A 20028-nucleotide genomic window follows, 5' to 3' on the forward strand; every position below is an offset into this window, starting at 1 on the left:
TGTCTCTATTTTTGTAGTTTGCACGGTGTTATGTTGTGAATAATAATTAAGGGTAGCAAAATAATTTTTCATGAGTACAGATGAAAAAGCAAAGAGATTTGAGCATCAAGGGTATACAGCCTTAAATAGAAAACCTCCTGAAGATTGTCAGTATACCTCTATCCTGGTTAATTAATTAAAGTTATTAAATACAATTCTATACATGTTATCCTGTTAGAATTAGCTAAGAAAGTTTTACTTTCCTAATTTTCCTAATTCTTCAAGATTGAATTTGCTCTTATCCAACTAACAACTTCTCCTTTCTGTTTGTAGTGTACTGCCACCATTGTCATAATGCTCATTGGAGAAACCTACACACTTATTAATTACCTTTCCTTTATCAACTACCTCTGCTATGGTGTAACTGTTGCTGGCCTTCTTGTTCTGCGTTGGAGAAAGCCCAATCTTTTCAGACCAATCAAGGTACATGTTATGTAGTACTATAAAAAATTATCTACTACAGAATTCCTGAATTGATGTACATAGTTTTAATAATAATGTTACGTTTTCCTGTATTAAAATTACTTTGTAAATAATGATTGTTGAAGGTATGAAAACATGCAAAGAAATTTACACTAGATGAACACATTTTAAGGACCCATCCAAAATTATGCATAATGAAGCTCTGATTCCAGTTTTATTTTTTGTTTTAATACCTTGTATGTACTGCATTAAAAGAAAATTGTGAACTCTTATAGTTCATGCCTAAGCTGTGGTGATATAAAATCATCTATACTAATGTCTATACTAATTTCCTGCCATTGAGTTCTTGACCCACTCTTAAACATGCAGTGATCTGGCAGTGGCTGAGGCTATAAACTTGTCTCATTGTTCAGGTAAGTCCCATGAAAGACATCAAGCCTTATTATTAGGGTAAGCACAAGTTTCACTGAACTGGTTTATGTAAAGATATGATTAAAAATGTTTAATATGCAAGGGGTTATTACAATACATTTCACCTGTTACTTTAATACAGGTAAAATTCCATTACAACGAAGTGCCAGGGACCTAAAAAATAATTTGTTGTAATGAAAATTTTGTAGTAATGAGATTCTGTATTTTTCGCTATAGTGCTTTCTTTAACTTGTGTCCAGGAGTTTGCAGTCATTTCAATAGCTTCTTTCACATTAATTTTCATCTCCTCCTGTGTACAAGTTATGCTGACGAGAATTTTTATCAGGATTTCCTTGTGATAATACACTTTCAGGGTGTGAATGATGCCCAAATCCAATGGATGGAGGACTGCCATGCAATTGGGTGGGAGGACAAACATTCTCTAAATGTGGAAGCATGCTGTGGGCAGCACAGTTATCAATCAGAAGCAGAATCTTCCTTTTGTTCTTCTTCATATTGTGAGGTTTCTGAACTGTGTTGGAACCACCCCAAAGTCCATCCCGGAGCGCAATTGCCGTGTCTGTGGAAGATTGTTTGTCCGTTGCTGGGGCAAAAGCACCGAGCCGATCGAGATCACGCTATAAGTGCCAGTCGTCGATGGGTGATACAAGGAATATTATAAATGCAGGGAACAGTATAACTTGGCCACTGACCTGGCCCTGACTCTGCCTGTTTGTTGTGTCTGTGTATAGGAGAGTGGTACCTCCCGCTACAATAAATAAGCGTGCTGTTCCTCTTTCAAGTTGAATAAAACTGGTTTTGCTAAAGTATTGAGACTCAGCCTCGTGTTTTAGGGTGCAAGACATTGACTCACACATCACAATATCCTTGTCAAGTTGTTGCCAGTTTCCCAAAATGTCTCGAATCATCCAAACTCGCTGGTTTGCTTTATACTCACAGGGAAGGAATGTAACACCAATGATGAGAGAAATAACTTTGCGGCTGCCGTTTGAATTGCAGCAAAGTAGAGTTGTTAGCCTTTATTTAATTTTTTTTTTTCCTCCTCACGTGCCTCGCTTTAGCACCTTCGAGTGCTAAAGTGCGATGCGGTAGCAACTGGTTGAAGATTTCAGTCTCATCGGCACTGTAGATGTCTTCAGGCTTATAAGATGAAATGATTTTCGTGATTTCACCTGCACGCCATGCGTTTGCTTTTTTAATTGGAACTTCAGATTCTTCTCAACAGATTGCTTTGGCTGCAATTCCAAAACGATCCTGAAAGTGAATTAGCCCACCCCAGCTGGCAGTGGCAGTGACTTTGCTTTTTCTTGAATAAGTGGCCCACTAATAGGAATGTTTCTTGAAAGAGCATCACTAAACCACATAAAAACTGCTTTTTCAACGTCTTCAAATGCAGTAGTTTGCATACGTTTGCACCAAGGCTCAAGGTCTGAAACCTGAGATTTTTCTTCTATTTTTGCTGGGTCTTTCATGACAGTTGACAGTGTTGATGGTGAAATTCCAAATGCACTACCAACGTCTTTTTTTCTTTTTGCCAGAATCAAGAGCCGCAAAAATTTCAATTTCAATTTTTTTTTTTATGTGAACTGTTTGTCATTTTTTCATGTCTGCCATTTCTATAGGAGGGTGATAATGAGTTAAACTCCAATGGATGTTTTTCAAATGTTGACAAGAAATAAGCAAAATGTATCACTGAAAAAAAACAAACACAGCAAAAAAAACTATATGGGGAAAGTTCGAAGAAAGAGAAACATTTACAATGTTCAGGATCATTGTGCACAGCTGAGCTGTGACCACAGAACTAACTGCTCTGTGAATGATTCATTCAGGCATTTCAAGGTCTTTTGGGCACTTTGTTGTAACAAAAGTATGTGCTGAATGTTTTTTATAGTAACAAGATTTTTATAAACTTTGTCTTATGCGGAAACTGTTGGGACCATAAAAATACTTTGTTGTAATGATATTAATTGTAATGGAATTTTACCTGTATTTGTTCTTCAACAAGAGTACTAAACAGCTCAGTGCCATGTATTGATAACTCAGAGCTCTGGTGTACCTTCTTCCAATGACCAATCTCTCCACATCATCCCTACTACATCAACATCTCCTACCATGTCAAATGGAATGACCAGCCTAACTCTGTCCATTAGTGTGTCTGTATCTTTAGACCAAGTAAGGAGACAACTGAGGAAGCTACACACAATGAAAGTTGCCAGACCAGATTGCAGTTTGCCTATCAGACAAAAGACTGGAGTGGAAGATACAATTACCTATCTCTCCACAAGGCTTACTCTCACTTTGACAAAGCTGGCAGTATTATGAGTAATATGTTTTTTTTTTAAACTCAAGGACCCGGATATGAGCAACAGTGGAGAACCACATGGGACAGTCCTGTCTCCTTTTTTCTTCACTCTTTACACCTCTGACTATAAATATAACACCAGGTCATGTCACTTGGGATGTGTTGATACAGGGGATAAGACAGAGGATAGGAGTCAGGTTAGAAGTTTGTTTCTTGGTGCAAAGAGAATCGACTGCATCTCAACATCAGCAAAACCAAGGAATCGGTTATTAACTTTCGCTGCATCAAAGAGCCTCTATGTCCGATCACTATTCAAGAAGTGGATGTATGGCCGGAGACTCAGTTGTGTTTTAAATCCAGACCTGGATAGGTCTTCAACTACAGGGGTGACAACATCTAACACTGCAAAAATAATCACACAGTTTTTAATTGATCATAACTTATCAGACCCATGGAGATTACTAAATCCATACTTAAGAGCATATTCCTTCTTCTCACCAGTACATCATTGTTACTCAAGAATTGATTATTTCTTTATAGATTTCAGCTTCTTGCCTACTATTAAATCTTGCAAATATGACACTATTGTTATGGAGCTCACATCACTATGCCCCACATACTCATCTTGCAGCAAGAGTCTTAACTCCCTTTCATTAGCCGAAGAGAACTGTACAGAATTTACATCCAAGCAAATTGATTTTTTTTTTTAAGAGACAAATGCATTCTCTGAGGTTTCTGCATGAATACTCTGGGGGAACTCTGAAGGCATTTTTAAGAGGAAAGATTATCTCATATCTTTCCCACAAAAATAAATAGGAAGCCAAGAAGGGCTCAGAGTTAATCAGTGAAAATACCAGAATAGATCAAGAACACGCCTGGTCCAAATGAGAAACTTTTTAGCAAAAGACAGGCTTTGCAATCAGAACTCAACATCTTGACAACAAAAGAAACAGAACAACTTATTTTTTAAATCGCGTCATCACTACATTGAACATGGAGAGAAGTCTAACAAGATCTTAAAGCAACAAATCCATAAACAGGAAGTTCGCAATGCAACATCAGTAATCACCAACACTAACAGAGATAGAATCATTGACCATGAAAATATAATCCACACATTTAGAGACTACTTTAAGTCCTTGTATTCTACTCAATTTAAAGAATACAAGACACAATCTAATGCATTTTTGATACATTACGCATACCACAGCTAGATACTCTAAGTGCAGAAGAATTGGATAAACCTCTGACACTATTAGAATTACTAGACGTTATAATCTCACTTCAGTGTTGGAAATCACCAGGGGCCTCATGCATAACGCTGTGCGTAGTATTCGCACTATAACATGACGTAAGCACAAAAGCCGAAAATCCAGATGCATAAATCTGTGCGTTCGCCAACTTCCACGTTCGTCCGCTACATAAATCCTGGTCAGTGTTAAAAGTAACGCTCGTGCACGCGCCTGCTGTCCTGTCCCAACTCCTCCCAGAATTATGCCTCTTTGAATATGCAAATCAATATAAATAGCCCTTAAGCTCAGGATTCTGTGAAAACACAATTGGAAAAGCACGGGGGAAAATAGAATTTCAGCGAATACCAAGTGGAGGCAAAGAAAAACATACTATTTGTTGGTTTAAACAGTGGTATAAACAACAAAAGGAACTCAATTGAGTGACATAGCCTGTCGGAGAAACTCAGGTTCACAAAGTCGCCCAGTGCCCGAAATAAAAAAGAAGTTGTCACATATCAAAGTCACCATGAAAAGGCAAGTCATAGCCCACCGTCTGAGTGTCATATGAAAGCTCATTAGGGTACAGAGAAAAAAAATAGGCACACAGTGGGGAAAAAAGTACGAAATGTCAACTTCAATCTCGAAATTTCCACTTTAATCACGTAGTTTATTTTGTCATTAAAATAGAACATCATAAACTTCATCTTAAAATTGTTTAATTTACTAGTTTCTCAAATCCCATCGTAACTAAAGTAGCACGTTAAATGCTTTGTTTTGTATTTGATCTTCTATGTGCTCTATGTGTGTGAATCACTACGTGCTATGACACAGTATTCATTACATTCATAATATTACAACTCTCTGAATAATTAAAATACTGAGATGTATACTTGATATAATTTTCATGATGATAGGAGTTAAAGCATGTTATTAAACATGGGAACACGGTGGCGCAGTGATTGTGCGCGACCTTCGATGAATTTATTGCAGCAGTACTGTCTCTTTCAAACGTACTAACCCCCAATTCCTGTCCTTACCTTTCTTTCTCCAAATATCCAATTGCCACACAATCAGCTCTGTAATAGACGTTAAGCCATCTGTAAGGTTATAACGCCGATTCTTCAAAACTTTAAAGGAACACTGAAATATCTTTGTAGTACATGTTTAATTATTCTATCCTTCACGGGAGTCCCAGTGAAGCATACAGTGCGAGGCAGGAACAATCCGTGAACGGAGCACCAGATCCTTGCTAGCGTAGCGACACCGTGTCCTTTAATTATTAACAATATAGATTATTTAAATGAAGTTGAAGTTTTATCTGTATAATATAATAAACATATTTTGCTGCATTTCATCTTTAAAATGATATCGCCATCATATGTAAATACGCGCTTTATAAAGTAGCTCTGGTTGTGCAATATTATAACTGTAGTGCAAGTTTACAGTGAGGTGATTGTACTAATAAGTACAAACAGTTCTACAAGGAGCAGTTGATGGACAGATTGATTGCGTTTAGAGCTCTTGGGATGAAACTCTTTCTGAACCACGAGGTCCGTACAGGAAAGGTTTTGAAGCGGTTGCTGTGTGAGAAGCAGTTCAAATACAAAGCATGCCTGAGGCAGCGTGTGCTTGATGCTGTATACCGATAATTCTCTTTCCGATCAGCTTCTCCGAGTGGTGCAGTGAGAGTAATATGGAAAAAGATGATCCGCTGTGGCAACCCCTAACGGGAGCAGCTGAAAGAAGAAAAAGAAGGTGCAGTGAGAGTAACAACGCTAAAGCAGCTATGGTATTTGGAATAGTTTGGCCATTCCGTGGACCATTATATTGTTACAGGTTAATTACAATCAGATGCCTCAAACTAATAAACAATATGCAGTTAATTTCAGTCTATTTATAAAGCCACGTCAGGGATGTGGATCTGAAAAAGAAAGATAAACCACACAGGAACAGTAGCACTGCTTTGACGCTGGGTGCCGCCAGTCTGCAAAACCGAGCAGAGAACTTGAGTACGACAGGGTATGAGGTACCGTGGAAATGTGCGTGGCTTTACGCCAAGTTTAGGTTTTATACATCGCGATTTGAACGTGGAAACGTTCTTACGCAACATTTCTGTGCGTACGCACTGTTTATACATGAGGCCCCAGGTCCTGATGGCTACCCTGCTGAGTTTTATAAAAAAAATTTCAGTTAAGTTAGCTTCCCTCTTATTAGCAACATTTATAGAAGCCATAGACAAAAACAATTCTACCTGAAATGTTTCACCAAGCATTAATTACCCTTTTTTCTACGAAAAAGAAGGACTTATTACAATGTGCATTAAACAGACCAATCTCACTTTTGAATAATGAAGTTAAGATACTCTCTAAAGCCCTAGCTAGAAGGATTGAGAAAGTGCTCCCTTCAGTAATATCACACAACCAAACTGGATTTATTAAAGGTAGACATTTGGCTTCCAATCTTCGAGGCCTATTTATTGTAATATATACACCCATAAACTCTAACACTCCGGAGATCATATTATCTTTGGATGCAGAAAAAGCACTTGCTATGGTTGATTGGTATTACTTGTTCACCACTTTGCATAAATTTTGGGTTTGGCCAGAACATATGTGCATAGATCAAACTACAGTATACCAGTCCAGAAGGTTCTGTTTGTATTAACAACATTATTTCCAACTACATCAAACAGGAATGCAGTACTAAATAAGGATGCCACTTGTCACCACTGCTATTTGCAATCACTATTGAGCCATTGACTGTTAATTTTTGAAATGCATCAGAGATAAAGATGATTTTCAGAGAAGGACTTGAACAGAAAATTTCTCTATTTGCATATGATATGGTACTGTATATATCAGACCCACAAAATTCAATGTGCCTACAGCTCTAAATGAACTAGCAGAATTTCCAATGATATATGGACCATATATGGATATATGGAATTAATTTGAACAAAAGTGCACTTTTTCCAGTGAATTCTCTAGCAAACACTAGATTGGACACCTTCACTTTTATCATTGCATATCAGTTTAAATGTCTAGGGGTCAACATCGCAAATAAATATAAAGCTCTTTTTCTTGGTCAGGCTTGGAGACAGCATTTCTATAATACTGTATATAAAATATTTAAAAAGTCCCTTCCTTTTAAAGATCCCAGAGTTCAGTGGGAAAATGATGTCTTACTGAACATTTCAGAAATGGAGTGGAAGGCAGCCACGTACAGAATTCACTCTAGCTCCATATGTGCAAAGCATTCAATTATTCAACTCAAAATCTTTTATCAAGCACATCTATTGCGCTTAAATTGTCCAGAATGTTTCCAAGGCAAGATCCAACCTGCGAACATTGCAATCAAGCTCCAGCGTCACTAGGCCACATGTTTTGGGCATGTACCAAATTAACATCTTTCTGGAAAAAAAAATTTCAAATGCCTATCAGACAGCCCATGTGTCACAATAACTCCTAACCCATTAAAAGCTGTGTTTGGTATAATCCCAGTTGGGCTTAAAGTGGAGAAAGAAAAACACACTGTAATTACCTTTACTTCACTATTAGCACATAGACTTATTTTGCTCAACTGGAAGAATCCTAACCCACCTCTTTTAAGTCAGTGGGTAACGGATGTTATATACTATTTGAAACTGGAAAAAATCAAATTCTCACTTAGAAGATCTGTTCAAAACTTTTTTAAAACCTGGCTGGACCTAATCAATAAGCATTTATATTGGGGGAATACTCCTTTCTCCCTTTACTACTCTCATTTGTTTTACTCTGGCTATTGGCCTTCCTCTCTTTCTCATGGGTGCGGATTGAATTCAATTAGTTTTGTTAAGTTTTGACTTTTGATTGTATGGAATGTTATGTTTGTAATAAATTCAATAAAAGAATAAAAGATCATAAATATCTTTAAAAAAAAAAAAGGAGTGGATGTAGAGGTGGTCCACTCCTATAAGTCATTGGGCGTACAGATTAATGATGGTCAGTGCAATCTTCTATGCTGTGTTGTGCTGAGCTGTTGGTAACATCACTTCAAGAGAGGCCCACTGAATCAACAACCTATTTAAAAGGGAAAGTTCAGTTATAGGAAACACTCTGGACCCATTGGAGGTAGTAGCAAAGGAGAGAATTAAAACATAAGTACCATTATGAACAATGCTGCACATCCTCTCTCTGAAATATTTAAACTGAGTACTTTCAGACAATTCATTATTCAGCAGAAGTGTGTCAAAAATGCTACTGGGGCTGCTTTATTCCAAGAGCAATACATCTGCATAATGCGTCACTGTGACTGTGACGACTAAGTCAGAACTTTTAATTTTAATTTTTTTTTTTGCTTTATAGTCATTCTAGTGTGTATTTAGACCAAAGTTTGTGTGTATATTTATTTACTTATCTACTTATTTATATAATCTAAAGAGCTTCTGTAAAAAAAAAAAAAGCCATATTCCCCACTGGGTACAAATATAGTTCTGTCTAGCTCTCTATCTATACTGGGTTTGAATACTGCATTGCCTGTGTGGATTTTCTACATTCTAGAACACTGAATTGTTTTTTTCCAGCATCTGCATGGGCTTTTCACTAGGTACTATTGCTTTCCTCCTAGTATACTGAATATCCCATGTGTGTATTAGGTTAATTGGTAACTCTGTTTGTCGTTAGTGAAGGTAGGCATCTATCCCTGGTATATGAAATGCTGCTTCTGCTGCATTAATCATTTATTAATGTCACACATGTCACAATGCTGAGATCTAATGCCTTCTCAATTCCTTCCTCTTCAGCACCCCACCCCCCCCCCCCCCCCCCCCAAATCCCAAAAAAGGGAAAAAGCTCCATTTTACAGTGTGTAAGAAGCATAAGCAATCTAGGCATCGGTAGGCATACCACTACATAACATAGATCCATGGCTCCGGAATCATCCAGGCACTCTGTCATGTCCTGGGGGAGGTATTGCCTCTCTCCCGTTCTTTTCTTCCTCCAGGTGTCCATCACAAAACCTAATTGGATAACATACATCAGCAGTTTAAACGTCCATTTCTCAGCATGACTGTCACAATGTAGATCACTTGACTCATGGTGCTTGACTACATGGTGAGAGCTACTGATGTACAACACATGCTAGTACCAGAGTAAATCTGTACTTAGATTTTTGTTTTAAGTCTTATTCATAAAAATAGATTTGGTAGTGTAAAGTGAATATGTAGACAAACAATTCAGCACATTCATGGCACCCATACAGTATTTAGAGCCATGTTTTGCCAAAAATCAAAATATATGTTGTAACATTAATATTGTATATCATAAAAATTGTTTAGTTGAAACAGGGGTAATAATTTGATGAAATTAAGTTTAACTAAAGGAGAATGGAATGTCCATAAATATGGGTTATTGTGTCAAAACAGACAAACTTTAACTTGATAGCGTGTTTAGTTAAAACTCTCTAAATCTTACATTTTTCTTTATTTTTAGGTCAATCTCCTCATTCCAATTGCATATCTCACATTCTGGGCATTCTTGCTAATATTCAGTTTGTATTCAGAACCCATTGTCTGTGGGATTGGACTGGTCATAATATTAACTGGTGTGCCTGTCTACTTCTTGGGTGTCTACTGGAAAAACAAACCAAAGTGTTTAGGCAGATTCATAGGTAAGTCAATTTCAACTGTGTGTTTTCAACAACCACATATTTGACAAATGGAGAAAAGGACAGCAGTGTAGCATAGTAGTTCCCACAGCTGCAAGGCTTTGTTCAATATTCAGCTCTGGGATTAGTTTGCAATTTCTTCACTCATATATGTGGGAATTGTCTGGGCCTTCTGGTTTTCTCTAACATCTCACATTCATACTGTGTTATTAACTGAGGACAGCAAATGTATCCAGAATTAGTTAATGTTAATGTGTGTGAGTGTACTCTGCAGCAAAATGGCATCATACCCTAACACGTCATTTTTGCCTTGTACCTGATGCTAATGAAATAGGCTCTAAGGCACTATTTTAAAAAATAAAATATAATTTTCATCATTTATGGCTCAGATCCAGTATCATGACAAATGCTCTTTCATTAATGGATGGATAAATCCTGAGAAGGTGCCATTCATTAATTTCAACCACAACATATTTGATCAAGTTTCACAAAAAGTGTGTGACAAGTCAGTTTAACATTTTCAGGTACTGTATATCTAAAAGCATTTTAGAAATTTGGTTTTCTAAAATTATATAATATATACAGTGCATCCGGAAAGTATTCACAGCGCATCACTTTTTCCACATTTTGTTATGTTACAGCCTTATTCCAAAATGGATTAAATTCATTTTTTTCCTCAGAATTCTACACACAACACCCCATAATGACAACGTGTAAAAAGTTTACTTGAGGTTTTTGCAAATTTATTAAAAATAAAAAAACTGAGAAATCACATGTACATAAGTATTCACAGCCTTTGCCATGAAGCTCAAAATTGAGCTCAGGTGCATCCTGTTTCCCCTGATCATCCTTGAGATGTTTCTGCAGCTTAATTGGAGTCCACCTGTGGTAAATTCAGTTGAGTGGACATGATTTGGAAAGGCACACACCTGTCTATATAAAGTCCCACGGTTGACAGTTCATGTCGGAGCACAAACCAAGCATGAAGTCAAAGGAATTGTCTGTAGACCTCCGAGACAGGATTGTCTCGAGGCACATATCTGGGGAAGGTTACAGAAAAATTTCTGCTGCTTTGAAGGTCCCAATGAGCACAGTGGCCTCCATCATCCGTAAGTGGAAGAAGTTCGAAACCACCAGGACTCTTCCTAGGGCTGGCCGGCCATCTAAACTGAGCAATCTGGGGAGAAGGGCCTTAGTCAGGGAGGTGACCAAGAACCCGATGGTCACTCTGTCAGAGCTCCAGAGGTCCTCTCTGGAGAGAGGAGAACCATCCAGAAGGACAACCATCTCTATAGCAATCCACCAATCAGGCCTGTATGGTAGAGTGGCCAGACGGAAGCCACTCCTTAGTAAAAGGCACATGGCAGCCCGCCTGGAGTTTGCCAAAAGGCACCTGAAGGACTCTCAGACCATGAGAAAGAAAATTCTCTGGTCTGATGAGACAAAGATTGAACTCTTTGGTGTCAATGCCAGGCGTCACGTTTGGAGGAAACCAGGCACCACTCATCACCAGGCCAATACCATCCCTACAGTGAAGCATGGTGGTGGCAGCATCATGCTGTGAGGATGTTTTTCAGCGGCAGGGACTGGGAGAATAGTCAGGATAAAGGGAAAGATGAGTGCAGCAATGTACAGAGACATCCTGGATGAAAACCTGCTCCAGAGTGCTCTTGACCTCAGACTGGGACGACGGTTCATCTTTCAGCAGGACAACGACCCTAAGCACACAGCCAAGATATCAAAGGAGTGGCTTCAGGACAACTCTGTGAATGTCCTTGAGTGGCCCAGCCAGAGCCCAGACTTGAATCCAATTGAACATCTCTGGAGAGATCTTAAAATGGCTGTGCATCGACGCTTCCCATCCAACCTGATGGAGCTTGAGAGGTGCTGCAAAGAGGAATGGGCGAAACTGGCCAAGGATAGGTGTGCCAAGCTTGTGGCATCATATTCAAAAAGACTTGAGGCTGTAATTGCTGCCAAAGGTGCATCGACAATGTATTGAGCAAAGGCTGTGAATACTTATGTACATGTGATTTCTCCGTTTTTTTATTTTTAATAAATTTGAAAAAACCTCAAGTAAACTTTTTTCACGTTGTCATTATGGGGTGTTGTGTGTACAATTCTGAGGGAAAAAATGAATTTAATCCATTTTGGAATAAGGCTGTAACATAACAAAATGTGGAAAAAGTGATGCGCTGTGAATACTTTCCGGATGCACTGTATTTTCATATAATGTCTATTTTTTGATGTTTCTGATGTGTTAAATTTCAGTGTTTTATTAAATGTGTCTTGGTCTCTCTGAAGCTGAGGTCTAATAATTTAGATAATGTTTTGCAAGATGTATCAAAAACACTTCTTGTCAAAAAGACTTTTTACTTGAAACAAGCAATTATTTTATATAAAATACTTAAATATACAGTATATATCAAACCTATTTAAGACCATCAATATCTATTTTTCCTATTTCAGTAAGTGACTAACAGTTGCAGTATGCTTAGTCACTATACTGTATATTTATATATTTTGGAATAGGATGCAAGCAATAAGCAACAAGGCCCAAACATCCCTATCCCCAGCCACATTTGCCAACTCGTACTGTGTGATTGTGAGGTGTTCCCAGGCCACCTAAAAGATATATTTGTCTAGCTAGCTCTGGTTCTTTCCCAGAGTCTCCTTCCAGCTGGTTGTGCCCGTAAAACCTTCACAGAAAGGTGTCCAGGAGGCATCCGTATCAGTTGCACGAACTACCGCAGTTGGTTCCTCTCAATGCAGAGGGTCAGCGGCTGTACCCTGAGCCTGCCCCAGATGTCTGTGCTTTTCATCCTATCTCTAAGGGAGTTTGGCAAAGGTGAAAAGTCATTTCCACTACTTTTGCCCACAATCTGATTGTTTCGGTCATTATCCAAAGGACCAGACCAGGACCTGGATTGACTGGTAAATTAAGAGCTTCACCTTCTGGCTTCGCTCTTTCTTCACCACTAATAATTGTTCTCTCCACCTCTATCTATCCATCAATGTTACCATATCTTTTACCCTCACTTGTGAACAAAACCCCCAAGGTACTTAAACTCCTCCACTTGAGGCATTAACTCACCTCAGAAAAGACCATCATCCTTTTCCTACTGAGGACCATGGCCTCACATGTGGAGGTGTTGATCTAGTCACTTCACACTCAGTCACAAAGCGTTGCAGTGTGTGCTGGAGTTCACAACCCAATGAAGCCAACAGGACCATGTCATCTGCAAAAAGCAGTGACATGATTCTAAGGCTACAAAACTGGACACCGTCTCCTCCCTGGCTGCACCTTGATATCCTCTCCATGAGTATCACTAACAGGACAGAAGACAAAGCACAGCCATGGCGGAGTCTCACACCCACTGGGAACAGTGCTGCTGGTACAGAGTTAAACAAACCCATTTTCAAGTCCGGTGTTAGCATACCTTGTCTGTGTAAGGAAAGGCGGTGCAGGCCAAATGCTCAAGCATTAACCATGTGGAGCAGTGCTAATCAAAACAAACCATAAAGGGTCCTCCAAGAGTCAGAAAATATATGAAACTCTGTGAAATAATAACAAAAGATATACTACTATTTATAAGGCATTTCTGTCTTCTTGATGGAAGAAAAAAGTGCAAACCATAGATTGGAAACAAAAAAAAGACATTAATGAGACTTCAAAAAAATGCTACACAGGATAGCCAATCATTGTCCCAAAGACTGGAACTCTTTGAATGCAATGTTTTTTTTATTTGTCGCTAGTTTCTGGCCATTTGTTGGTTGCAGCATCAGTTCAGAAAGTCAGACTGCTACCTCTGTTTCATTGCCTCTTCTCTCACTCTTCTGTGGAGAGTGTATATAGCTGGCAGCACTGCCACAAGGAGATGATGAACAAAAGGCATAAGGCCTTTGCAGCCTGTAGTGGCTGGTTTGGGCAATTGCTAGAGCATCATTACCCAGTTTTTTTCCTATGGACTTCAGCTATAGGTACGAATGGCCTCAACTCAGTCAGCCGTAGATTGGTACTTGACTGTACTCAGTAACAATTGCAACTTTGTGTCAATAATAATACATTGTGACCACCAGGGGATGTATCAGAGCCCGAAACCTCAGACACGGGTGCAAGGTTCAAGTTATTTCTTTTAATTTGAAGAAATACTTTTAAACAGGCTTTTTCACAGGGTTCACAACCACAATACATTTGTTTTTCTCTTCTCTCTTTTTTTTCTCCTCCACTCCACCCAGGTGAGCTTTGTCCTTGCTCAACACCTAACTTCAGCTCACCTGAGTGAGACAGAGCAGCTTCCTTTATCCTGGACCTGGGAGTAGTTCCGGTGCCACCACATTGCACCCGTGAGTTACTTCTGGGCCAGGCGGAACCTCCTTTAAATAAGGAATCTTCCTCCCCGCAGCTCCCCCTGGCAGCTCCCACAAAATCCAAGAGGGCTGCCCATCAGAACTACAACTCCAATGCAGCGCTGTGGTTGTGCACACAGGAGATCCACCAGAGGGATGCTGACACCTATTGTGCTTGGGAAAGACATGGCCCTGGGAGGCAGTCTCCTTCCACCCTTCCATTAGAAAGGCCTCATGGCCGGGTAAGGAGCCATCCATTCCACCCAAGATGCCAGCAAACCTGTGTCCTCTATGACAGTAAACATAGTCAAATGTTTCAGTTTGCTTTGCATTTTAAACTATTGAAAGTAAATCACTTTATTGCTACATTAGATACAGCTGGTCACAGATAAATGGAAAAATATTTTAATAACATTTTTAAAATTGACACGATTCCTAGATGCATAAAATCACACACACTATTACCAGGCATTCTGAGTTGGGAACTACATGCCAAAGGTGATTTTGAACATGCCTTTTATTTGTTTCAGTCCTGCATGTTTTCCTTTTTTTTTGTTTACTTTTTTGGTATTTGTCATGTTGTTTGTTTCAGTACTTCTAGGTTTCTCCCACAAAGTTCATCCTGTCGCTTTGGTTCCTTTCCCCTCCTCTTGCTTGTCTTTTTCATTTACTTATGCTTATACCTTTTTAGTATTGCATAGATAATTTCTGGTTGTACATCCATGTTTTCCAGTATTTAAAGGTTTTGCATTTTATTACTTGGTTATTACAAAGAAAATATTATTGTTCTGATACCTTTTTATTTTCTTTTTTAGAGTCAGTGACCCATGCAGGGCAAAAATTATGCTTTGTTGTTTATCCCCAAGGTGGGGAGATAGAGGAAGATCTTGTGCTTGACTGCCCTCAGAAAACTGAACCATAAGTGAACTTTGCCTGCGATGATATTTTGAACTCTACAATAAAAAGAAAACATGTTACATTGTTTACAAGGAAAAACCTAGAAAGATTGACATTTTTGTTTTTTCAAATGCAAGGCTTTTTGTTACACAGGGCACATACTTTTGCATCACAGTTAGCATACTGACTATACAATCAGATATGTAAACCACTGGATCTACTTTAAACTTCAATATGCATGACAAGTCTTGCTTTTGAAATTTTTCACTATCTGTCTTTGTGGATTTCTTAGTTAAGTATATGAAAATATGCACTTCATTATTTCAGAACAAATGCAAAATCATGGCAAAAGTGCACGTTATCTAATAACATTACATATGAACAAATGACTTATCACTTATTTTTGTTGTGAACACATCGACTGTGTTTTATGATATACTTTCCAGTAATCTTCCATGAAGTGTTTTTATAGGTTTTCCAATGTTGCTCCAAGGTCACTGGATCTCTTCTGTTGAATCATTTGTTTTTGAGTTTTCAGTTGTGGATGCAAGAAAATAACAACAGGAATCAAAGTTGGCAGAGCAGAGAAGTGCAGAAACATTTCCATGATTGAGAATCTACTTGATAAGAATGCGGAGAAAAAGCAAATTTTTTTTCGGGGGCGTGAGTGGAACAGTTCCAGTTTATCAACAAAATATTAACCTTTGCATACTAGGAAGGTAAAAAAGTGCTGTATGATTGTCAGATAATTAAAGTACACTTTAACTCTATGAAAAGCTCTTAAAAGTATAAAAAATAGAACTTTGGTTAGCACATATCTATCACTATATAATTATTTATATAATTATAATAATTGCCATTTATTATTATATAATTATTTATATAATTATAATAATTGCCACAGCAAGAGTAAAAATGCTTTGTTGTACATACTGTATAGTACCTTTTGAAATGCCACAGAAACGGGCAGCCAATTTCCTGAAGGGCTATAGTGACTGCAGGCTTGGAATGTCCCTTGAGATTTAAGGTAAATTAGTATGTTTATAAATGCTACTTAAAAGGCAATCTAAATTGAATGCATTTAGAGTGTGTATTTTCAACAAGTTCACTGAAGTGGGAGTTATGTTGAAAATGTCCAGAACTGGGAATTATGTCCTAGAGACCTTAAAAATTATAACATCAAATGACAAAAAAAAAAATCATGGAAACGACAGGATGTGTGCATGTGTAACAAAAGTTATACCATCCATTAAGTAATCTGTACCACAAGTGGCTTTGGTCCCTTTTTTTGGTAATATGCATTTTGAGCTTTTCATTCTCTGAACGTAACAAACAATAAGTATAGTAGTAACCATCCTTGCACATAAAGTTCTAGTTGTTTAATCACGTTTGTAGTGTGCTACAGGTAAATCTTTTAACAGTTCAGTCACCATTCACATACACCAGACACCGCATCCAGCTCCCCCCTCACACACTTTACTTTGCAGTTCATGAGCCAAAATGACAACTCCTGACCTGGCTATATGTGTCACTTGGCCACCAGACTCTTTCATGCAAACACAAACATGACCCCTCATCTAGAAGTGAGAATGTCTGTTCCGGTTGCTTTGATTAGATTTACTAAGGACCATTACTAGAGCTAAATGTATTATTTCCTTGTGCATGGCCTTCTTCTTAGACCAGTTTCCTAGGAAGATGTACCAGACCCAGCTCATTGGAAGAAGACCTAGCACTCACATGAGATGGTACATTTCTACACTGTGACCACCAGGGGAGACACCAGCTGCCTAATCCTGACACAGACAGACACAAGCACAAGTCTCTGCAATACACAAGACTTTTAATCCAGTGTGGGAAACACCAAGCACAAATAAAGCAGCACACAACACTTATCTGTCTGCTTCCACCTCCACTCGCCTTCCAGCAAGCTTTTTCTTCTCCCTTCTGACTGTGGCTCCCTGAATGAAGTGAGGTGGTCCCTCTTATACTGCATCCGGGAGCACGCCAGGTGGTCCATCAGCATGATCCCAAAGTACTCCTGAGTGTGGTGGAAGCATGGCATAGTAGGGTTCTGCCACACCTGCAGCACCTCCTGGCAGCAACCCACAGAACCCAACAAGGCTTTGCCAAACTCCAACTCCCATGAAGCCCTGTGGGAATCCGAGGCACCACTACAACCCAGGGGGGCTGCTCTCCAGCGCTACAGCGATGGTAGTGCCTTGTGCATGTCTAATCTCTGATCCTTCCATTATGGAGGCGTCCCAGCTGGGAAAAGGTCCCATCCGTCTATCCCAAATTAAATTAGAAATTCTGAAGGAGGAAGTACAGACAGTTGTTAGAATGTCTGGTTTTATCAGCTTGATCTGTGAATAACATATCTATGATATACAGTATGTAGTGTTCACATATTTAACCACATAGTAAGCTTACAGTTTTCACAAAAATAATGCAAAATTTAGAGTGGATTGAACTCTGAACAGCATCTTCTCTAACACACACTGCTTCTGTTTGCAAGACCTTTTTGAATATTTCCAAACCATCCAATGGTTTACTGGGTTCATGAATTCCAGTATATGCAACAGGTTGCTGAGTAAAACGTTTATATAACGGACACAATTGTAAATATTTGAGCTTACATATATCTGTATATTCAGCTTGTTATATCAAGTCAAGTGTGACACATATTCTGGTGACACATGCCAAGCAGTGCACGCATAAACATGCTTATCACTTTACTAGGACGGCATATGCACTGTGCCAAATGACTAAGTTTTGGAACCCCACCTCCACCTTAACAAGCTGCTTGCAGTTTAGAAGCTTTAACTAAGATGCACAGGCTATGGACAGCTGGCACAGAGGATTTATTTTAATTTGGTTTAATTACATTTGATGGTCTTCAGTGAAGATAGGTGTAGAGCACATACACATATTTGCAATTGATTTTTGATTTCTACCTAACTAAAAATATTACAATCAGTTTTTGCCTATGCAAGCCCACATATATACATATCCAAATAAATAGCAATTAGAGAGACTCATAAACTTTGCTATGACTGTTTCCTTAGAGGAATTTTAAAGCTGAGGAACATACAAAAAATAACAGCATCAGAAGGTCTGGCTAGTTGAAAACAGAAAGAATGAAAATGAAAACTGCGGAACCATGAGACTAGTTACCAAATGTTTCATATCTTTCTGCAGCTGCCAGTCCCACATGTTTGAGTGGACAATTGTTTAAACATTTTGTCTGATTAAATAAGCTTTTTTTCTGGGTTCTTGAAGAAATAATTTTTGCAAAAGCTTGCAGCTAAGGTAGCCCTTCAGGGTTAGCATTGCAAGCTAGTGCTGTGCAGTTTCAAGAAGCAGATATTAACGTGAAATTCCAGTTAGGCTTTTAATTTACCTTGATGAAGTGGTGGATAGCTATTAAGGAAAGGTCCCAACCAAGAAACCATTATTTTCTTAGATGTAAATTTTGGAATAAAACAAACCTGTTTTTCTTATTCAGTCTGGGATTCAGAGGCATCATCTTGCAGTAGTGTAACTCAAAGAAATGCTTAAATGATAAAGCAACTAATCAGAACACTAAAGATTATTATCTTTAAATCATAATATTTAAGGGGTCTATAGAACTTTATATACTTTACAATAATTTCAAACATAGTAGAAGATGAATTTATAATGTGTGTTCATTTTTAACTGATAATATGATGGGAATTGTTTACATAATCATCATAACTATTGTAGCATGCAATAATTGACTGTGCCTTACAAATGATTCGACATTTTATGTGCAAAGAACATTTTGCAATATCTGATTACTTTGAAATACTTAGCTTTGTCAAATACTATGCACTTTGATTGGGACAGCTTCTCGATTCTGTTTAAGTGGTTACAGTATATTTGTTTGCCACACACTATAGCATATGGAATTGTATGATTATTACATTTTTTCTATAAAGAGCATCCAATTAGATAATATGTACTCCTTCCTTGCTTATTTATGCTAGATTTATATTATGTATATTTTGTCCATGACGTTAAAAATTACCATTAAGGTAGGTTAGCAAATTGCAGAAAGAATTGTCCTTGCTTGGTTCATTATCTAGTAGGAGCTTCTTAAGCATTTAATCTCGGACTTTCTGCTTGATTATACTTAATGATGTACAGCTTGATAGAAAGTTATTATTTAACAAGTAAAGGTGTTGGAAGGACACACATTTGCATCTGTATCCTGTTACTTTTAGTTTTTTTTTAAATATATACACTGGGTGGCACTTTGATACAGAGATTAGTGCTGCCTTCATATATCTTAGGTTCAGTTTCTGGTTCCCATCACTGTCATTGAGGAATCTGCACATTCCTTTATCCACGTTGGACCTGTGCAAGTGACAATGTGTGTGCAGCACCTATGCCCTGCTCTGGACTTTTTTCCTACTGAAATTGGGTCTTACCCTGTGCCTGCTCCTCTACAAATTATCTTTGACTCCCTGCAACTTTATATTACATGAACTGGATTTCAGCAAATTAACAAATGAAATGAAAGTGAAATACACTGTTACTTTTTTCACTTTAAAATATTTTATTTCTCATCAATTCACTGTGAATACTGTAGCAAAGGGGTAGGTGCATTTCTGTACCGGCTGAACTTATGTCAAATTCTGTTTACTAGGAAGAAGTTAGCAAGTGCTATCTGGTAAAACTGTATCTCAT

The 20028-nt window shown here is 38.2% G+C and overlaps 1 protein-coding gene across 1 annotated transcript in view; it reads left to right on the forward strand.

Moving 5' to 3' along the window:
- The window catches only part of slc7a10a (solute carrier family 7 member 10a), a 272071-nt gene extending 255924 nt beyond the window's left edge, over positions 1-16147 (forward strand). The window contains exons 9-11 of the mRNA XM_028810060.2: positions 313-462; positions 9897-10074; positions 15237-16147. Of these exons, the coding sequence (XP_028665893.1) occupies positions 313-462; positions 9897-10074; positions 15237-15343 (435 nt within the window). The 3' untranslated portion in view covers positions 15344-16147. The remainder of the gene's footprint in view (positions 1-312; positions 463-9896; positions 10075-15236) is intronic.
- Positions 16148-20028: the final 3881 nt, after the last annotated feature.

This window comes from Erpetoichthys calabaricus, chromosome 9 (genome assembly GCF_900747795.2).
Source record: "Erpetoichthys calabaricus chromosome 9, fErpCal1.3, whole genome shotgun sequence".
NCBI lineage: Eukaryota > Metazoa > Chordata > Cladistia > Polypteriformes > Polypteridae > Erpetoichthys > Erpetoichthys calabaricus.